Source organism: Meriones unguiculatus, chromosome 6 (genome assembly GCF_030254825.1).
Source record: "Meriones unguiculatus strain TT.TT164.6M chromosome 6, Bangor_MerUng_6.1, whole genome shotgun sequence".
Taxonomy (NCBI): domain Eukaryota; kingdom Metazoa; phylum Chordata; class Mammalia; order Rodentia; family Muridae; genus Meriones; species Meriones unguiculatus.
The window spans coordinates 134,204,326-134,226,778 of NC_083354.1; the positions used below are offsets into that span (position 1 = coordinate 134,204,326).

Here is a 22,453-nt window from a genome sequence, read left to right on the forward strand (position 1 = left end):
ACTGTGTAGCAGTGAAGCAGACTGCTCCTCCATTCTTTCCTGTAGCTGCACATTTTGTGTCCCACCTACGTGCCCTGTTTATTTACTATTCCTTAACTGATAGGTGCTCAGCTTTTGCCAGGCTTCGGCTATTAGAAACATGAGTGCAGAGAGTAAAGTTACAGTACATTACTTCACTCTTCTGTAAATCTTTGTGTGGGATAAGCACCCCAGAAGAATTGCCTGGCCAGGGAGAAATACATATTTGTGATTTTTATGCATGGAGCCAAATTCCCTGTAAAGGGTCTGTAACTGTTTATCTTTCCACAAGAAATGTAAAAATGGACACATTTTCCCAAAAGACTCACAGTGTTAATAAGTACCATAGTCTTATGATTTATTAGGTGAAAATGTTTTATTATCTTTATTAAAATTCTTTCATTATCTCCAAGTTTGAATACCTTTTCCTTTATCTAAGAACCATGTATGTATCCTTTTCCTTTGATTATCTCTCTTTTTTAGATGTTAATGTCAATCTTAAATTATTCATTAAACTTTTTAGTGTCTGTCATGTGTTGCGTGGTATTATAAGTGTTGAACAACATCAGCAACAATGTACATGATACACATCTTTGCCCTTTGAACTTTATTCTAGCTGAAGTGGTTCATAGGCACCTTTCGCAGGTGCCAGGGAACCGTGAGCCCACAGATGCTAGTGTAGAAGAAGTGCAGCAGAGGCAGCTCCCAACTGCTGGCTTGCATCTCTGTCCTTAGTTCCAAGGAACATGATTCTCTCCTGCCACGAAGTAAATACAGAGGTCAGCTCAACTATTTCTGGAAACTGCTTTTATAATTTATTGTGTGCAGTGTTGCTAATGAATTGATAAAAACACAAACCATCATCTCATATAAAGACTTCTTTCCTGAAAAGAAAAAAAAAAGAAATTTGGACAAGATATTTTCTCATGTGAGAATTATTTATAATATTCTGTCATTCTTTGTCTTTCTTACCAAGTTATTCGCATTTTAAAAACTGTGACACGTACACAGCCTTTGCTCAGATCCCAGATATTGCTGCATAACTGATTTGATTGTGTAATCTTAAAATTTAATTTGTAGATGCCTCTGATTTGCTTTACTGAATTTTAGATTTATTTCTCAGAAAACATCAATACATTTTAAGAGAAAAGGAATCAGATCAATATGTATTTCTGCAGTATAAGAAATTTTGTTTTGTTTCATTTTTGGAGACAGAGTTTCATCCTAGCCCTAAGCTGGCCTGGAACTCACAGCAGGCCCCCTTCCTCCATCATTCAAGTGTTAGGAATACTTGGCTCAAAAGACATTTTTAAGTTTTACTGATCGTGAGCTTAATAGATGCTTCATTGTCTAAAAAGAAAACGAAATGTACCTAGAGTTCTTCTGGTCAGACTCAGTAACTGTAAATATTTTGGTGAGTTTCCTTAGACAGTAGGAAACATTAATTGAACATCCTTTCTCTAATGGGAACAAAACAGAAAGCCACACAAAGATGATTTTTGTTCTGTGTTACAAGCCAACCTGGAAAAGACTATGACATTTTCGGGGATACATACTGGCGGCGAGGAGGGGGGGAGGCGCCAATGTGTGTGTGGCTCTGGGAAGACTGATTTAGTAGTTTCATCAAGGGAGTGAATTCAGTCAGGGTTAACGATGGCTCCAGCAGGGCCAAGAGAAGTGGAGAAGGATAACACTTATAGTGGTTAGATCAGTGTTCGAAGATGTGAGAAAAGCCCAAACCTCAGGAGACAATTTAAGATCTAAACTAGGGTTTTCTGGAATTTGAGATCTCAGAGCAGTCCTGGAAGTGGCTTTCCAGAAGCTACAGGAAGATTTCTACTTTTCTGTGGAAGTGTCTTGGGAGATACCAACAAGGAGACAGCACGCTCAGAAGGGTACAGTTGGGTGTGGCTTCGGTGTCCTCCACAGGCCCAGCAGTACCCGTCAGTCTCTAGCGTGGCCATGGATGGAAGGGGACAGACAGACACTGGCTGTCCACCACTTAGAAGGCCCTGATAGTTTGTGGACAGGGTTGAAGGTGAATGGCTCAGGTTGCATAGCAGGACTATCTGGAGGACGGACACACAAAGAGGTGAAGGATCGTGAGTGGGAGGAGTCAGCTACTGCCAACTAGATTATGTGACAATCGTCAGATCATTTGCTTTGCTTAAACTGCAGGCATAAGAAGACAAATGAAAGAATAATACCATTTATCATCAAATTACTACCAGTTATATCAACTCAGTTTGAATCTTGAATAAAGAACAGTTTTACAATAATGTATGTATCTTTGTATGTGAACAGCAAGGCACATTCCCTTTCTCTTGTAGTCAGGAAAGCTCTGTCATATACTGGATGGTTTCTTCTTGTTTTAATTGAACAGTTTTGTGACATTGAGGGGTTAAAATGAATTCCTGGGTTAGAGTGTGTTAGAGTAGTTGAGGAATTATATGTAGAAAAATGAGCTTCCCTATAGTCTCAAACATTCAGAAATTTAAAAGCCATGCTTTTCTATTTCTTGTGATTTTGTTAGCCAGTAGCATAGGAAATTACAGGCAGTTCTGTTAGATTTTGTTGTCTTTCTGGCTTTTTGCCTACTGCCTTGTTAAGAGGAAAAGAGAAGAGGGAGTACAAAGCAACCTATGGCTGAGGATCAGAAAATAGACTAGCTCTGGGTTACAGTTTGAAAAGAAGAGAAAGAAGGTAGGGAAGAAGGCAGAAAATGACTAATTGATGTCATATTAAAGAAACTGGGTTTATGTTATTGGGGGATAAAGTTCAGTGATTTGTTCTTTGAGTGCGCAAAACACTTTTGTAACAGTGAAGTTAGTAAAAGCGGAGCAGCAGACGCTGCCATGTGCGAGTGAGTCTGCTGCCAACGGAAGTTGCTTAAGCAGCAGTCTCATGAATTGCCAAGTCCTTCTTCCCTTGTCCTTGTAGCCTCACACTATGATTTTATCATGAAGTCAGAATTGGCCAGGCCTTTCACACAGAATGGGAGCTTGTTACTTTCAAGTTAGCAATGGACTGGACTGTTGTCTCTAAGTACAAATACAAGCTCTTTTATTTTGGGGGGTTTTATTTTTAATCTTCAGAAAGAATCAAGAGATAACAGATAAGTGAGTGATTATTATGGTTCTAGAAACTGTAAAAGTTCCTGTTACCTGTTTTGTTGTTCTGTGGCTTATGATCCCTCGGGAATGAGTCTACAAGAATTCCCATGGAGTGTTCTACTTCTGAGTGTATCCAACTGAAAGAAAATCATTATCGAAAGCAGCTGTATTGGGATGTCTACTGCAGCACTCTCTCTAACAGCTCAGATGTACATTTGGCTTAAGTGCCATCAACAGATGAATTAATGAAGTAAATGTGGCATATATGCTCAATGGATATTAGTCAACAATAAAGAACAATAAAATTTTGTCATTTGCAGCAAAATGGATAGAATTGGAGGACATTATGTGTTCTTCACTTAAGTGCATTAAGCTTGATGACAGATAGACCAGCACCCCATATTCTTTCTCATGTATGGGAGCCAAAATAAAGTCAACCTGAAAGAATAGTGACTGTTGAAGATTGAGAGTAGTATTATGGGGATCAGAGATTGATTGGGGAGCCTAGGTTTGATCACTGCATAGTGCATAATATTTGAAATATCACATTAGATTCCATAAATACATGATAAAGAACAATTTTATCAAGAAATCTCATTGAACTTATGCTTTGATTCTTGAAGGTAAAAATGACCATATTTTTGTTCTCTGTGCTCTGAGGGTTAGGGCCATGTGCTCTTCTTAGTTCCATCTTGGCTTAACTAGACTGTCAGGATACTTACATATCAGTGGCCTCATTTTCTAGATTTCAGTTTTTATGTGCCTTACTCTATTTTTACTTATGGCCAAGGAAATAAGTCAACAGTTTGTTATATGATATGAGCAGTATTTTTAGATAATATACTAAATTTTTAAGTATTATTAGTGATCAGTGAATTACAAATTCCATCATAGGGAGACATGGCTCAGTATGACAGTAGAGATTACAATAAACAATTTGTGAACCTTTCAGTAGTCATTCGTTTTTTCCTGCCTGCCATAGCTCTCTGGAAAGCAATTTTCAAAATCGTATATACTGAGAAATTAAAAATATGCTTTTTACCTCTTATTGAAAATATATTATTTTCTCACATAATACATCCTGATTAGTTTCCCTTCTCTCAGTGCCTCCCAGTTCCTTCCCACCTCCATTCTCATCAGGATATGCGTCCTTTCTGTCTCTCCTTTGAAAAGAACAGGCTTCTAGGAGATAATAATTAAAATGTGACAAAATAAAATATACTAAGATAAGATAAAAACTATCTCATCAAAAGTTGGACAAGACAAACCACCAGAAAGAAAAGGGCTCAAGAGAAGGCACAATATCTGACCTTTACACATTCTGGAATCCTACCCTAAAGTGGAAGCCATAATATATATGCCACAAACCTGGTGCAGATAGATCTGTGCAAGCCCTGTGTGTGCTGCTTCGGTCTCTGAATTCATATTAGGTTTGCGCATGCAAGTTCAGAGAGGCTTGTTTTCTTGGTGTGCTCCATCCCCTTTGGCTCTTACACTGTTTCTGCCTCCTCTTCCTCAGGGTTTCCTATACTCTGAGGGGAGAATTTGATGAAAGAAATCCTATTTATAGATGAGTGTTCTAAGGTCACTCCATCTGTGTGTGTGTGTCTTTATGTCTTTGCCTTCCTGATTCTCTGTCTCTCCTTGTCTCTCTGTCGGTCTCTCTCCTCTCTCTCTCATCTCTGTCTCTCTGGTGGTTTGAATAGGTATGGCCTCATAGATTCATGTGTTTGACTGGTCAATCATAGGGAGTGACAGCATTATTGGAGGAGGTGTGGCCTTGTTAGAAGAAGTGTATCACTGTGGAGGTGGGGCTTTGTGGTCTTAAATGCTCAAGCCAAGCCCAGTGTGAAGCACATCCAGTTCCCTTCTGCTGGCTGAGGGTCAAGGTAGAACCCTTAGCTCCTTGTCCAGCACTGCCTGTCTCTCTGTCTCTATCTGCCTACCTGTCTGTCTCTCTCTGTATAGTGTCTGGTTGTGGGTCTCTGTATTTGTTCCCATCTGTTGCTGCAGAAGGAAGCTTCTCTGATAATAGCTGAACAAGGCAGTGATTTATGAGGATAATTGGTGTTGTTTTATTGCTATTTTTTTTAAGACCAGTAGTATATGGTTCTATCCTAGGCTGGGCTAGCTAGTCTCAGGTTCTTGATCACCCAGTCAGTGTTAGGTATGAGTTCTATTTTTGTGGAGTGGGCCTTAAGGCAAATCAGTAGTTGAATGGTTATTTCCATAAACTTTGTGCCACCACTGCCCTAGCATATCTTGTAGGCTGGACACCATTGTAGATCAGAGGGGTTGTGGATGGCTTGGTGTTTCTGATTCTCTTTTGGTTGCATGCAGAGTACCTTCCTGTACCAAAGATGTTAGAACACAGGGATGAAGGCTTTATGTAGGCACACAGCTCAAGTCCTCTATATTCAATGAGTTATGTAGGTGTTGTCTTAAGCAATGGGACCTTGCTGTCAGCTTTTGAGAGCAATATATAGTCTTGTAAACAACCTGGGTTGTTTGGGGTTTCCTGTGGGGCTCTTTTGGCCAACAACTCGATTAGATATAACCTAATCCTGATACTAGAAGCTTCCTTTGGTGGCAGGAGGTAGCCAGTCGGTACTCTGTCTCCTCCATTATTTGGCAATGTCATTTAGAATGCCTTTGTATATTTAAATATTTTAAGAAGTTTCTCCTGTATTAGATTTCCATACTACTATTGAAATGTCATTTAATTTTAGTTGTCTTTCCCTGTATTTCCTCGTTGTACCCCCTTCCTCCACCCTCCCTATATGGTATACTTCTTCCAGCCCCCAGTCTATCCGTAACTACCTGTTCTACTTCCCTTCCCTGATAAGATCTGCACCTATTAGTCTCTTACACTATACTTAATCCTCCATGGTTCTTGCTGATCATTCACCTAAGAGCAATATCTGCATGTGGTGATTTGGATAGGAGTGTTCCCCGTAAGCTCACATACTTGAATGCTTGGTCATTAGGGAACGGCACTACTTGAGAGGAATTATCCATACCGTGGATTGGTATGGCCTTGGAGGAAGTGTGTCACTGGGTGTGGGCCTTGGTGTTTCAGAAGTGCAAGCCAGGCCTGATGGCATGGCACACTGTCTTCTTGCTGCCTGCCGATCCAGACATAGATCTCTCAGCTCCTTCTCCAGCACCATGTCTCCTGTAGGCCACCATGCTTCCTGCCATGCTGGTAATGCACTAAACCTCTGAAACTGTAGGCAAGCCTCCAGTTAACTGCTTTCCTTTATGAGTTGCCATGGTTTTTTGGTACTGTTGCTCTCCTTGTGGAGCTCCTGTCCCCTCCAGGTCTTTCTATCTCCCTCTTCTTTCTTAAGAATACCTGCGTTCTGCCCAAAGTTTGGCTATGAGTCTCAGCCTCTGTTTTTATACCTTGATCAGTAGTGTCTTTTAGAGGCCCGCTGTGGTAGGCTCCTGTCCTGTTCCCTGTCTTCTCCTGCTTCCAATGTCTATTGCATTTGTTCTTCTGAATGAGGATTGAACATCTTCTCTAATGTCTTCCTTGTTGTTTAGCTTCTTTAGGTATACAGATTTTAGGATTTTATCCTCTATTATATGGCTAATATCCAGTGAGTATATACCATGTGTGTCTTTCTGCTTCTGGGTTACCTCTCTCAAGATAATCTTTTCTAATTTCCACGATTTGCCTGCAAATTTCATGATTTTCTTGGCTTTGGAATGGGAATAGGCATGTGATGGGTCCACATGCGGTTGCAGGGAAGCAGGGTATTCTACCAGGATCTGCTTAGTTCTCTGGGAATGGGGACAGAGATGGAGCGGAGGCTGCAGCAGGTGTCCTGCCACAGAGCTGGGGATTGTGGATTGCGCTTGGAGGAGCAGAGGGAGCTATGAAAATCTGCACTCAGCCTACTGGCTTCTTGGTCAGGGTGCCCTGTGGGTTCCCAGGGAGTGCCAAGTGGGTGTGGAGTACAGAAATTAGAGGGGGTGTGGCTAGAGGGGATCTGTGTGGTCTGGTGGAGATGGGGCAGGAAAGGGATGCTGTAGCAGGCACTCTTCTACAGAGCTGGAGTAGAAACTGGCAGATAGGACTGGGAGGGTCTGTGGAAGAGGTGAAGATACGCAGTCAGCCCACCTGCTTCCCTGGCAGGAGTTGGAGGAAAACTTTTCTTACCTTCAATTTCTAAATTGAAATCTCTTAGCCAAAGAAAATGATTGGATGCTTCTTAATTTCTCTGTTATATTAGATAATAATATTAGAGTAGTTAATTAAAACCTATATGAAATTATTAACTATGGGCTAACACCACTGTTCATGAAGAATCTTCATGTAATTCGAGGGAATAGTTTTATAAGAAGACTTAACGTAGACGTAGAGTAATAGGAAGTACATGTATATTTCACTGGAGAAGATATCATGAGCATAGACTCCAGTTAGTTGTAAATTTCCTGTGGAAAAAAGTAAGGATAATTTGGCTGGGAATTGGGAGGTGTATTGTAAGGACAGGAGAGAATGTTATTTTGTTGTTATATGTTAGATACTTGTTAAATCTTAGGGATATAGGTGTGAGTAAAAGAATAAAAAAATGGCAGTTCAGGATAAGGACATGTAAGACAATTTTCTGAATATGTGGACAAATTTAGTGACTGCATTTCAAAAACAAACAAACAAACAACAAAAAAAAAACAACTGCTTGAGGGCTGGGGAGATGGTTCCATCAATAAAGTGCTTGAGGACATGATTTCATTCCCAGATCCCATGTGAGGAACAGCTGGCCATGTGATGGTGTACACTTGTAAGCTCATTTTGGGCAGAGGTGGGGACAGTCTTAAACAAAAAAGACAAGGAACTTGAGGAATGAGCTCATGGTTATCCTCTGGTCTCCACACATGCATCCCTGCATACACACACACTCTCACACACAGAAAGAACATGGAATTTTGAGTTTGTGTGAGGCCAACAACAAAAAGAGAAATGCTGGAAGGAGACTTCTGTGAGGCGAGAGGGTCAGCTTTGCTTCCAAGTTGATTGAGGATGACAAACAAGGTTTATTCTGTAAAATTGAATTTGATTCTTAAGATACCTTTAGCTATTGATTCCAGTCTTCTTTGGTTTTGAAAATCAATTAATTTATTTATTTCCCCCATTTTTTGAGGGATCTGGCTTGGAGCCAAGTTTGATCTTAAACTCTTAGTGAACATCCTGTGTCTATCTCCCAAATGCTGGAATTAGAGTTATGAGCCACAGCACAGGATTTGTAATATTTCTTTTAAACAGAATAAAAATATAATGTCCTGATCATCTTATGAGACACAGAAAGAAACATTTGGCTCCCTTCAAAACACTCATATGATAAAAATCTCTCAACAGAGTAGATACAGAGGGGAATCTCTTGAAATTGATAAAGGTATAGACGAAAACAAAATAGTAAATATTATGCTTTTAAGAATTTTATTTATTGTTAAATCAGAAGCAAAGAAAAAGTTGAAGGTTGAAATATGTTACATATTTCTAAGTGCCTAAGCTTACAGTCTCAAAAAGCTTTTATATTTAGCCGTACATTTTTGATTCTAGTCTTTAACCAATGTGAAATCTTAGAAGAAAAATACAAAGAACTTTTGGGTAGAGTGTAAACTGTTTTAAGTGGTGATATTTAACATTTATATTTCTTTTTATTTTTAAGTAATTTTCTGGAAGTGACTCTTGTGTTTGATTTTATTCACCTTGCTTGATCCACTTATTTTACACTGTACTAGTTGGGTAGGGACTATACCCTAAGAGCACTGGTAGATCACATTCTAAACTGTAGGGGCATTTCTTTCTTTGGCAGATGGGAGATTCTTTGGTCAGAGAAACCTACGAAGGTGAATGCTTCCCAGGCTCGTCAGTTTAAACCTTGTATTAAGCAGATAAATTTTCCCACAAACCTTATACGACTGGAAGTAAATAGTTCTCTTCTGGATTATTACACCGAATTAGATGCAGTTGTGCTACATGGTACAAAGGACAAGCCACTGCTCTCTCTGAAGACTTCGCTTGTTGACATGAATGATCTAGAAGATGATGACTATGAAGAAAAGGACAGCTGTGGAATGGATGGTCTTAACAAAAAGTTTAGCAGTGCTGCTCTTGGGGATGGGCCAAATAATGGGTATTTTGATAAACTACCATATGAGGTAAGTCAAAAATATTTGCAATATTGGATATAACACTATAGAATTTTAATGCTGGAACTAATGTTTCCTTTACTGGGTACCAAAGGAACAGCACCATTGGTGAAGCATACAAAATCTGGTGTGTTAGGGACTTGGGGTTTGGAAAAGCTCAAGAAACATTTTAAATAATTTTGATTTTTATTCTGGATTGACTTCAGAGGTTCTGCATAAACTGTTAAACTGTGTTGTTCTATCAGTACTTAGTAAGTACCCAGTAATACACCGATAATAAACTGTACTTCACGGTTCCTAACTGCTAGTATAGTAGTATGTGGTGACTTTATACCTGATACCTGTTAGATTAAAGATTCCTGGGTGATGCTTACCCCACTTAATAGCCACAGCTTCCCTGAGTGTCATCTTCTTTATCAACTCTAGTCTATAGTCTAACTACAAGTTTTGGTCTAGGCTGGCCCTGTGCAACTTTTGTTAGAAATACCTTTTAATATATGGTTTGAAATCTTGTTTTCAGTGTTTCTGCTTCTCTGGGAGTCTTTCTGTGGTTATTTATCATCCCTAGCTCCAGACAGCAAATGCCAGGAGTATTCTGTAGCTATGTGATGTTAAAATCTCTTCCCACCTGTTTATAATGGCCTGGGGTCAGGTAGAGCAGGCACATATGCCTCTCTTTGAAAACCACTGTGTGATGCTAAAAAACAGTGTGATCAGTTCTTTTAATGAAAATTTTAGGTCCAGATAACCCTGCCAGATATCATTCTTATATATTAATGGGTATCTTACTTTTCAATATGGGTAGCTAAACTTGTATGGAATGATTAGGTAGCCTCTTAAGACAATAAGAATAATAAATACATATGTTAAACATTTTTTAAATTTTATTTACCTTTATTTTATGTGCATTGGTGTTTTACCTGCATGTATGTCTATGTGAGAGTCTCAGATCTTGGATTTACAGACATTGAAAGCTGCTGTTTGGGTACTGAGATGTGAACGTGGGTCCTCCGGAAGAGCAGACAGCGCCCTTAACCGCTGAGCCGTCTCTCCAGCCTCTCTAACTTTTTACAGTTAAGATTCTGTAGCACATCTGTAAAGTAGCTAAAGTTGTTAGCTATAGAAGAATTCAAGGGTCCAAAGTGTTGGTTGGGGTGTGGTCAGAGATACTTTAGAATTAGTAAATAATTTGCTAAAAATCTAGAGCAGATACATGATTATAATTTCATGCTTTATGTTTGTTTGTGTAACATTTTGAGTGGGAGAGAAGAATATGGAATACTAGCTAACATTCCAGAAATTGCCCATAATAGTCAGGTAGTTTTATATATGTGCTTTAGTCCACAACTGAGAGCACATAAGTGAGAATGTGTGTAGGTTTGCTGTAGGTGTGATTTGCCCCATCATAGGAAGCAGTGGGAGCTACGGTAGAGTGGGAAGGTCTCTGTGGTCAGGATTGTGAATGTTTAGCTTGTTTATGTGGTGAGAGTTTCAAATACATGCAAAGTCGATGCAGCACACTCTGGTGAAGCCAAGATGTAGACCCACTGTTCCTGGAAGAACATGGGTTAGGTGTCATGAAAAAGGGTTTCATGGAAAGAACCAGTGCTGTAAAACAGTCTCAGAGAGCCGAGGGAGGTTTGAGGGCCAGTAGACCAGCCATGGATGGAGTCCTTTTGAACACACCACATCCTCTGTTCACTGAGCTCTTGTAAAGGTGCTGAAGTGCCCTGTAAACACAGCCTGGTGGACACTCGATGCTGTCTGAGTAATGACGAAGACTTGTGTGTGCTTGTCTGAAACCTGTCATCTTGTAGGCAAACTGTAACAGAACTCTTTCAGATAGTAAGGTCATCGTTTTTGTGACTTTTCATTCTTTTTGTATTTTGATTTTTTTAAAGGTTATGTTAAGTATTTGAATGTCATTATATTAATATTATTTGTCTTCATATAATATATACCTTTTAAGATGGAGACTATGGTTTGGATTATGCCAGAATTTGCTAGGGGTTATTTAAATAATAACTCACCTGGAAGAAATGAGTTATTCATCTTCTGAGTCACAACATCTTTTCACACTAACTGTTTAAAAGTTTTATGGAGCTCTATCATGGTGGTGCATACCCTAATCCCAGCACTCAGGAGACAGAGACAAGTGGATCTCTGTGAGTTTTAGGCCAGCCAGTGCTGCGTAGTAAACCCTGTCTTAAAAAAAAGAAAGAAAGTAAAAGAATTCTGTGAGAATAAATTTGAATATCATTGCTAAAAATGCCTTATTAATTCTGAAAATTTTAAGATACTTTGGGTGCCAAGGTCAGATAATTCAGTGTCTTTTAAATATTTAACAGTCCATTCCAATTAAACTTTTATATAATAAAGAAAAACTTAACTTTCTATGAACCAGTATATTACTATATAAGACTAAACAACAATAAAGAGACCATTTTTCTTAATATTTATTTATTTCTACATAAATAATATAATGTCAAATAGGATTAGCTTAAAGTAATACAAAGATCTTCAAGGATTTATTCCTGGTATTAAACATGTTTTTATGATAGAGAGTCAGGACGATAATACCATAGTACTAAGTCAAAAGGAAAAAAAAAGTCTCTGGCTCTACTCTAGTAGGTGAGAAAACTAGCTGGCAAAGTGGAAGCTGGAGAGAGGTCTCTACTTTTACCCAGTTTTTAAAAAGAACTTTGTTGCTTGCTAGTCCAGCTAATACCTCATATAGTCATGAAACACTGGAAACAGGGCCTAGATGGGAGCCTCCAGCTCTATGGACTCCTGCAACACTAGAAACACGTAGCTGAGTCAAGAGGTCTCCAGAGTGAGGTCCAGGCCATCTAGGTCCACAGAATGAGACTGTGCTTTAAAAAACATGTTTTTAAAATTTTTTAAATTACATATGTGCCTCACCTTCATGGCTCATATTGGGTAAGCTGAATTAAATTGAAAATAAAACCAACAACAAAATGTTACTTAATACCTTTCTGAAATCCTAGTTAATTCTGTAGACATGAGAAAGACATAAAATATAATTTTTGAAAAGCAGGCTATAAAACCATTTGCAGATAAAATGATTATATAGTAGACTATTCAGGAGATCTGGGAATGAAAGTAAGCTGACGGAGTGCATGGTTATAAACCATCTCACAGCTTTAGAAATTCCTGGGACCTAAGACATTGTTCAGTGTTAAGTCATACCATGCCCTGGGTAGAAAGACACAGTAAGTAAAATGTGTCATGCATTTGTATCCACAGACACAGGGACTCCACAAACACAGTGTCCACTTTTCTTAAAGTTGCAATGTGTCATAATTGAAATACAAACTGATTATTTTTAATTTGAAAGCTTAACCTAAGAAATAAGAAAATTCTAGAAAAGTGGCAGTGATTCTTAGTTGCACTCTAATATATCTACTTAAAGTGTAGGCGAAAACTTGGGCCACATTCAAGTTTACTGAAAGGAGAGAAATGTTGGAGAGATAAATGTAGCTGAGCTGAGTCCTTGAGTAGACCAAGAGGAAAGAAGAAAACATTGACAGCACCTTTGGGATTAATTTTTGTAATTAACAAAGTAGCAAAAATTAAAAAAACAAGAATGTGAAAAAGGAGATTGTGGGCGATGAAGAAGAGGGTTGGAGGAATAAAGACAGCTCAGTATGTTCCACGTCTTTGCACTTTTCAGGATGATAAAGTTTGAATTACCAGTATTGTCAATACACCATAAATATATAAACTGATGTGAATGTTCAGAAGGGCAACTTTTAAATGCATGCAACTTACTCTAAAGACATATTGCCAGTTTGCCAAGAAAAACATGCATATATAATACATATACAAGGATATTGCAGTATTATTTGCAGTAAGAAAGAGAACAGCATGAAATAAATCAATAAACAACTATTGTTATTGTGTCACATGTCTGAAATGGACTGAGGTGAGTCTGTACAGATGAAAGATCTACAGAATATATTATTAGATAAGAAAAGCAAGGGGCTGAACAGTGAGTATAGTCTCATCCCTTTAGTGTATACCCAAGAATAGAAGTTCATTTATCTGGAAGAGATGGAAAAAAAAAAAGAAGTGTTAGCAATGCTTATCTCTGGTGTGTGGGATTTGGGGTGGGTGTGTTGGGGGTTACCTCATTTTCCACCTTTCTTCTGTGTTTGCTTTGATAATTTTTACCTGCAGATTTTTGTTTGTATAATGATGTACATGTTGACAGGGTTATCTGGATAATGGAAATTTGTTGATGTATTTGCTTATGACAGGAACTCTTAACTGTACTTTTCACTTGAGGAGAGAGACTGAGCACTTACTGAATATGTCCTGTGCACTTAAAGCCAGCGAGCAGGTTGATACTTGGGGGATAGGAAATTGCTAATAAGCACTAACAGGAAAAGGGAGCATTTAAGCTCACATGAGATAGTGGGATTTGTACTTAGAGACAGGTGAGCAACTGTACCTACGTCAGGGAGGGTGATGAGGATTCTTGCTAACAGTGATACAGTGTTTTGTTTATTTGGTAAAGCAACATAAGACAGGCTCAGGAGAAAGTCTAGAAAATGGATTAAGTTTTGGTCAAACAGGGAACCTTTTCAGCTTTTATACTAATAATTTCTTTCCATTTCCCTGTTTTTCTAATAAGTACACTCACTGGCAAACAAACATCTTCAAGTCATTTTACAGCCTAGTTCAAATGCTAAAAAAGAAATAACAAGACTACCCCAAGCCTCATTAGATACAATATGTTAATCAGCAACTGCTCATATTTTACAAATAGTGTTTAGACCTATCTTAAAGATTATATCATAAAGATTATTTGCATGTTAGACTATTTGGCTCAAAACAGTGAAATCCTGATCTAAAAAGATTATTTAAAAGGTATAATTACTTATAAAGCAGAAAATGAGGTAAATACTTTATGTTAAAAAACTTAACTCCTCTCATCTAAATAAGATTTTTATCATTAAGCAAATACACAGTTTCTCATTTTGAATCTTTGTTCAGTGTAGGCCACTTAAGACATTGTTCTTTGAAAACTAATTAGGAAGCTCCAATTGGAAAACAAATCTTGGGCTATCAAAGGGATAATTGTAATTAAAGTTATCTTTTTGTTTTCCCGTTGTTAATGATATGTGTTGCCCATGGTTGCTGCTCGCTGCCTTTCTTTGGGATCTCTCCTCTCCCCTCTACTGGAATTCCGTATGAGCTCACTGTGTGTACTCTTCCCGCTTCGTGGGGAACCCCTGTGTTCTTTTCAACACAAAGCTTCCTTGCCACTTCAGTTTGAACCCTTTCCACAGTCGCATTGCCTTCACTGTAAATCCAGGTGAGGCTTTGTGTAACCCCATCCTCACCATTGGATTCTCCCCAGCTACTGTCCCTCACCCGGTACTTGCTTGGTAGGAGTATACTTGTACTCTTCCAATGAACTATGTGCTTCGCTTTGTCAGTATTATTAAGACATATCCTATTTCCTGATTTCTCTCCAGTCCAAGTTTCTTTTCTTTTTTTCATCACTAGTGTCTGGAATGTAAAAAATGTCTCTGAAAATTTTTGTTATTCAATAATTACCAGTGTGTATATCTTTTTTTTTTCTGAGTTTACATTTTTTAGTTTATTTCTTTTTAAAATATTTTAATTAATTTTTTTATTAATTAAAATTTATTCATTTTGTATACCAGCTGTAGCCCCCTCCCTTATCCCTTCCAAACCTTCCCTTTCTCCCTCTTTTCCTCCCATGCCCCTCCCCCAGGCAACTGATAGGGAAGGACCTTTCCCCCTTCCATCTGATTCTAGTCTATCAGATCTCATCAGGACTGGCTTCATTGTCTTCCTCTGTGGCCTAGTAAAGCTGCTTCCCCTTCAGGGGAAGGTCATCAAAAAGCCAGCCACTGAGTTCATGTCAGAGACAGTCCTTGTTCCCATTAGTAGGAAACCCACTTGGACACTGAGCTGCTATGGGCTACTGTGCAGGGGTTCTAGGTTATCTCCATGCATGGTCCTTGGTGGGAGTATCAGTCTCAGAAAAGACCCTGTACCCAGATTTTTTTTTTTTGGTTCTGTTGCTCTCCTTGTGGAACTCCTGTCCCCTCCAGTTCTTTCTATCTCCCTCTTCTTTCATAACATTCCCTGCACTCTGCCCAAAGTTTGGTAATGAGTCTCAGCATCTGCTTTAATACCCGCTGGGTAGAGTCTTTCAGACACCCTCTGTGGTAGGCTCTTGTCCTGTTCCCAGTTTTCTCTCTTTCACTGTCCATCCCGTTTGTCTTTCTGAATAAGGATTGATCATCTTACCCAGGGTCCTCCTCCTTGCTTAGCTTCTTTAGGTGTACAGATTTTAGTATGTTTACCCTGTATTATATTTCTAATATCCACTTATAAGTGAGTATATAACATGTGTGTCTTTCTGCTTCTGGAATACCTCAGGATGATCTTTTCTAGTTCCCACCATGCAGATTTCATGATTTCCTTGTTTTTAATTGCTGAGTAGTATTCCATTGTGTAAATGTACCACAATTTCTGTTTCTGTTCCTCAGTTGAGGGACATCTGGGTTGTTTCCAGATTCTGGCTATTACCAGTAAAGCTGCTATGAACATGGTTGAGCAAATGTCCTTGTTGTATACTTGAACATCTTTAGTTTATATGCCTAGGAGTGGTATAGCTGGATCTTGAGGAAGCTCTATTCCTAATTTTCTGAGAAAGTGCCAGATTGATTTCCAAAATGGTTGTACAAGTTTACATTCCCGCCAGCAATGGAGAAGGGCTCCCATTTCTCTACATCCTCTCCAGCATGTGTTGTCACTTGGGTTTTTGATCTTAGCCATTCTGATGGGTGTAAAGTGAAATCCCAGGGTTGTTTTGATTTGTATTTCCCTGGTGACTAATGATGTTGAGCATTTCTTTAAGTGTTTCTCTGCCATTTGATAGTCCTCTATTGAGAATTCTCTGTTTAGCTCTGTACCCCATTTTCAAATTGGATTACTTGATTTGTTGCTGTTTAACTTCTTGAGTTCTTTATATATCCTGGATGTCAGCCCTCTGTCAGACCTAGGGTTAGTGAAGATCCTTTCCCAGTCTGTAGGCTGTCATTTTGTTTTGATGACAGAGTCCTGTGCTTTACAGAAGCTTTTCAGTTTCGTGAGGTTCCATTTATTGATTGTTGCTCTTAGAGCCTGTGCATTTGAAGAAGTGGGGAAGAGCCTTGAACTCATCGGCACAGGAGACGACTTTCTGAACAGAACAGTGTGTATATCTTTGTGGTGTGTAAAATGTCAGCATGATTTGAAGATTCTCAATGTAGTAATTTTTAAATGTAGTACTGTATGGCATATGTGTACCTGTTCTTATCTGGATAATTTGGTGAATGTTGAGTTATCTACTCTGTGAAGATAATTGTTTGAAACTGTGGCGCTGCTCTCTGTTACACCACATTCTATGTTTTAAAAAGTTCTACTGTCCTTCACTCTTGATGATACTGGTTTTCTGTTTTATATAGCTCATTCAACTGATTCTGAATCATCTTTCACTACCAGACCTGTGTAGATTAGCACAGACTTGCAGACTCCTACACCAGCATTGCTGTGACCCTCTACAGTATATCCACCTCAATCTGCAGCCATACTGGGCGAAGCTAGATGACACTTCATTGGAGTACCTACAGGCTCGTTGTGCTCTTGTCCAGTGGCTTAATCTGTCTTGGACTGGCAACAGGGGTTTTATCTCTGTGTCAGGATTCAGCAGGTAGGTACAAAACCTTGATGGAGCTTTTTATCAAGAGACTAGATTGTATTTTTATATTTTATAAGAATAAGAAATAGAGTTTGTGTTTAGCATATTGGTATTTTTGAAAATGAGTGAGTGTTAACCGTGCTCTTCCGCTAAACTTCATCATGGTGTAAGGGCCAATTGTATCCTTTACTTCTTATTTAGATCCCAAGTAACTTTCAACCCAACTGCTTTTTTCCTGTCCCATATTTTCAGCACAGATGATTAACACATTTTAAAAACTATTTTCAAATCAAAATCTACCTCTCTAATGTGATTTGTCAGAAATGGAAAACAATTTATTACAGAACATTTTTAATTAAATCTTAATTACATGTGCAATACATCACCCAAATTTAGAAGCTCATTTAAGCTAATTATGTTGAAAATGAAATTGCATGCTAAATAGAGGACGGCGCTTGCAGACCTGCCCAGGTGTTTCTGCTCCTTTCTATTTAAGCATTTAGTTTCCTTACTATTAAATGTCACCTGTTAAACATTGGAAAGCTTGCAGAAGTGCATATTCATTTTGTAATGCCATGGTAATTTTCTTAGCATACAAACAGGTGCTTTTCTCTTAACTTTGATGATTGTTCTTGTATGTGTAATATGACCCCATCATTTTCATAAAGTCAAACATGGAGTAGAATCTGTTATTTAAAATTAATAATTGCCCCTTTATCCTGTTAGTGGGACTGAATCTCAGACCTCACACATGCAGAGCAACCCCTCTTGCACTACTGTATAACTCCAGCTCTTTCTGGTACTGTTATTTACACTGTGTTTTGAGACAAGATCTTGCTAAGTTACCCGGGTGGCCTTGAACTTGCTTTGTAGCCCAAGTAGATGTCTGTCTTGGAATCTTCCTGCTTCAGGTCTTAAGCAGCTGGGTTTGCAGGGCTGCACCGCAAGGGCCCGCCAGAGAGCTTCTGTATGGATAGGAGGCGAGGGGAAGTTAGAATAATAGGTGTAGGCTTTGTGGTTTGAATTGGGCAGGGTGAGATGAAGTTAAATTTCTCTGTCTTCGGCAAGAGGAATGCTGCCTTCTGTGACTCAGTCTAAGTGAGAAAAGGCGAAGACACCAATGGGCAGGAGAAAGACAAAGACTTTGCTGAGATCTCCACTGCCTTTTCAAAGTACTTTGCAGACCAGGTTTCTGTATTGTGGACCTTGAATTTCCATGGGGTGGGGTCTTAGTCCAGTGCTACTTCCCTCTGCTTTAAACGCATTCTATTTGCAAATATTCCTCACAACTAATAAGATCAAGAAGAACTGAACTATGGTTGTTTTGGAGCATGCATTGTTGATCATAAACTAACACAGTATGAGACAGAGCAAGTGCTGTCAGAAAACATTGGCCTATTTTAGAATGGCCCAGCTTTTGCCATAGTGATTTGCAATAAATAAATAAATTTTCTATTTTTCAGATTAGGAGTTTAGTGCTGGCAAGATGGCTTAGTGGATAAGGGCTCTTGCTGCCTACACCAACATCTTGCTTTGGATCCCTGGGATCTGCAAGATAGAAGGAGAAAATGGAATCCTCAAGTTGTGCTCTGATCTTCATAGGCACCAAGCTGTGCATGCACCCATACGTATTGACACTAATGATAAATAAGTGTGCTAAGACAATTTCAGTAGAGCCTTACAGTCTTCAGTCTGTGTGTCAAGGCGTGGGAGCAGGTATTGCCGACCACGAGAAAAGACATTTATGACATCCATTAGAGCAGAAGCTGTGACGATAAGCACGTGAGATGAGAGGACGGCAGCTAGTGCCTGTAGACAGCAAGGGACAGAGTGGTGGTGAGGTACGACTTTGGAGGAGTGATGTGTGCCGTCCCGACAACAGCGAGTGCGCTGTCAAAGTCATATTAAACAAGCCTTTGAACACCCTGTAGCTTGAAAAAGAAAGAGAAGCGTCCGTTGTGAGCAGAAGTACCCGCGCTGTGTGTTTAGACTGGCTGTGGGTGGGGCTTGGTTTGCAGTCAGAGCTCCAGTCTGCTTCAGCTTTTCAGTTTGCCTAGACCTGTTGCCGTGGGGCTGGCCGCATGATCACAGAAGTTTAAGTTACCCATAGTCCACTGCACTGTTCCAGCCAGTCAAGCCGCGTATGGTGATAGCGTGCCTTTCAGTGCAGCCACTGTTGACATTTGGAAATGTGTTTAAATACAGAGTGGCGTGCTGGAGCTTTGTCTGCTGATTGCTTATGGCTCTTCGACTTGACTGAAGTGACAGTCATTATGGTTTGCAGGGAGACTTCTCAGAATAAACAATAAATATGCATGGCTTGATTATTAACGAATCACCTATGAATAAATGGTGGGCTATTTTTACTCATTACTCTGAAGATTTATTTATATAATATTTCAAAGGATAAAAGCACATTTTATAGTAGAGACCACTGGTGAGCTGTTCTGGATGAGTATTTGGGAAGAAGCTTGCTGTTAGAACTGGGTAGACTTTACAGAACTTTTTAGGAACTTTTATCATCAGGAGAACAGAGAAATTGGTTAATTGGAATAAAGAAAGCTTTTGATCAGTTATGAAAACCTGCTTCTGTCCCCAGCTTTCCAAGAGCTACCCAAGCATAGCATCACTTTTTAAAATCAATTCTGTCTAGTTCACCTTTGCTTGTACGTCCCTGGCTCTTGTGTATTCACCTTGCTGCCTGTTTTATCTTTAAAGCTTAGTCATAATATTCTGCTTAAAGGCCTAGGGTCCATTTTAGCAGTGCCATTTTTCTTTCAATAAGGATCTCTGCTACCCCTCCCTCTATGTAAGATTTTACCCCTGACCTCTAAATGTAGTCTAAGTGACTCATATTCATTTTGGCAGAAAACATTTTTGGATGCTTTTTAGATTCAAGAACTTTATCAGTTATTGTCTTGGCTGATTTCTTCTTGCTAAGATAAAATACCCCATTGGGGATAGGGGCTTATTTTGTTTTGCGGTTCCAGAGGGGAACAGTCCATCACAGTGTGGAAGGTGTGGCAGTAGGTGGAGAAGGCATGGTAGCAGGAGGAGAAGGCTGGCTGTGCATCCACACTGAAGATGCAGAGAGAACAGAAATCAAGGATATAAAGCTGCACTCCCTCCCCCCCAACAACAGCCAGTGGCCAACTACCTCCAGTGAAGCTCCATGTCTTAAAGGCTCTACAACCTTCCAAAACTAGTCTTTTTCATAGAGTAAACCCAATTCAGGATTCTTTATTTGAATGTAGGTTCATAAAACCCTTAAAGAGAGAAACCTTGGAATATCAAATCCTACCCCCGCAGAATTTAGGGAGCCCCATGGAAGAGGAATGTAAGAGCCAGAGGGGATTGAGGATGCCAAGACAAAAAGGCTCTCTAAATCAAGACGAGCAAAGCTCAGATGAGCTCACAGAGACTGACGCAGCATGCACAGGGCCTGCATGGGTCTGCAGCAAGTCCTCTGTGCATATATTACAGCTTTCTGTTTAGTATTTTTATGGCTTGCTGAGTGTGTGAATGAGTGGTTCTCTGATTGTTGTGTCTTCTCTTGGGTTCATTTCCCTTTGTTGGTTTGCCTTGTCCAACTTTGATGTGATGGTTTTGTTTTATCTTATTTTGTTGCATTTTGTTATATTTTATTACCTCTTAGGAGCCTGTTCTTTTCTAAGAAGAGATAGAAAGGGAGTGGGTCCAGATGGGAGGGTAGGTAGGCAAGAACTTGGAGGAGCAGAGAGGGAAAACTGTAATTAGGTTATATTGTAGGACAAAAGAATCAATTTTTAATAGTGGGACAATTTTGAAAAGGAATCTAAAAGCATAAAGCTAAGACTCTGAATATCAAGCGACAGCAGATGAGACTCCACAGTGGAGAACAAACGGCTGGAGGAGAGAAGCTGTTTTCCTGCCGTGACCCAGGCCATGATCGATACTAATAACTAACTGACCAAGGTAGAAAGAGCCAAGTAACTGTGTTAAAATAAAGCTTTCATAAGCTAGGGTCAGATGGAAGGGGAGGAGGTCCTCCCCTATCAGTAGACAAGGTAAAGGGCATAGGGGGAAAAGAGGGAGGGTGGGCGGGACTAGGAGGAGATGAGGGAGAGGGCTGCAGGGGGATACAAAGTGAATAAATTGTAATAAATAAATATATAAATAAAGTTAAATAACTTTCCATGTGATACATTAAGAAATGATTCATGTGTGGTCAGTTGAGTTTGTTGCTGCCTTTGTGACTTCAGTATATTAAAGTTGGGAAGAGAGAATGTGAGCGTAGTGATTAGATAACCTGCTCAGGGTAGAAGTCCGCACATGTGAATGTTGGAGGGAGAGAGAGAAAGTAAAGGCAGTGAGAGCGTGGCCATTGTCTTTATTGTGCTTTGCAGTTCTGTCATCCAAGTCGGCTGTTAGGGATAAGGCTTGGCTGATGAGTTTGACACTCCTCTATAAATTCTTTGGGGAAAAGAAGTTTTCTTAATGAGAGCAAAGAAGTAAAAGAAATGTCAAGTCATTCTTACTCCAATATGAAAAGGAAATGTAGATGAAAGTGCTTTGCCCAGTAGCAAAGACCATAGGAGATAAGAGTAAAGCTTCTAGTTCTAAGAGTTCACACACTTCTGTTAACTTTTCTAATCTGAAAAAAAAAAACAAAAAAAACTTTTCTAATCTGCAAATCATTTTAAAATTATTAAATCAAAAATAGGATTTTTGATTCTCTGAAACCCGGCATTCATTCTTCAATTGCTAACTCATAAACAAGTGCCTTATCATAAGTACTTGTGTAGTCAAAGTGAAGAAACCTATGCTAACTCGTCCATTTTGGGGGAGTTGGAGCCCATGAACAGAAAAGTGCCTTTAGTTACTGAAAGTTATTTAAGAATGGCTATGCAAAGGTCTAGGCTGGGTAGGGCTTCTGACCTGCAAGGGGGAAGTGGACCCAATCCTCATTCCTCACCCGACGCTTTCTCCAGCTGGCAGAGGGGAGACTTGTTTTCTCTACGAAGCACACCTGAGGGCAGGCTCCATGTCCAGCAGCAGATGCCCCACTCAAAATGAGTTCAGGGGGGTTTTGTAGGTGCTTTGTCTAGGCTTTTTTAAATTTTGTGCCTTTATGCGATTTCTGTGTGAGTGAATGTCTGAGCCTCTGTGGCTGTGTGTGTTTCTTGTGCTCTTTGACTTTTTTCTCTGATTGATTGTGGGGTTTTGTGTTGCCTATTTGTTTTCTTATGAGAGAAAAAGAGTGTGGATTTGGGGGAGTGGAGAGGGGAGGTTCTGGAAGGAGTTGGGGGAGGGGAAACTCTAATCAGAACATATGAAAAATCTATTTTCAATAAAAAGATGAAAGATAAATTTATGAAGCATTATTTTGTAATTGGAAGATTAACTCAGCTACTTTTTAAATGCCATATGTATGTCTTCC

General features: G+C 39.4%; 1 protein-coding gene across 7 annotated transcripts in view; it reads left to right on the forward strand.

Moving 5' to 3' along the window:
* The window catches only part of Fbxl4 (F-box and leucine rich repeat protein 4), a 71,134-nt gene that overhangs the window by 14,315 nt on the left and 34,366 nt on the right, over positions 1–22,453 (forward strand). For all 7 annotated transcript variants that reach the window (XM_021661629.2, XM_021661627.2, XM_060386063.1 and 4 more), the window contains exons 4-5: positions 8,954–9,299; positions 16,802–17,046. In XM_021661629.2, the coding sequence (XP_021517304.1) occupies positions 8,954–9,299; positions 16,802–17,046 (591 nt within the window). The remainder of the gene's footprint in view (positions 1–8,953; positions 9,300–16,801; positions 17,047–22,453) is intronic.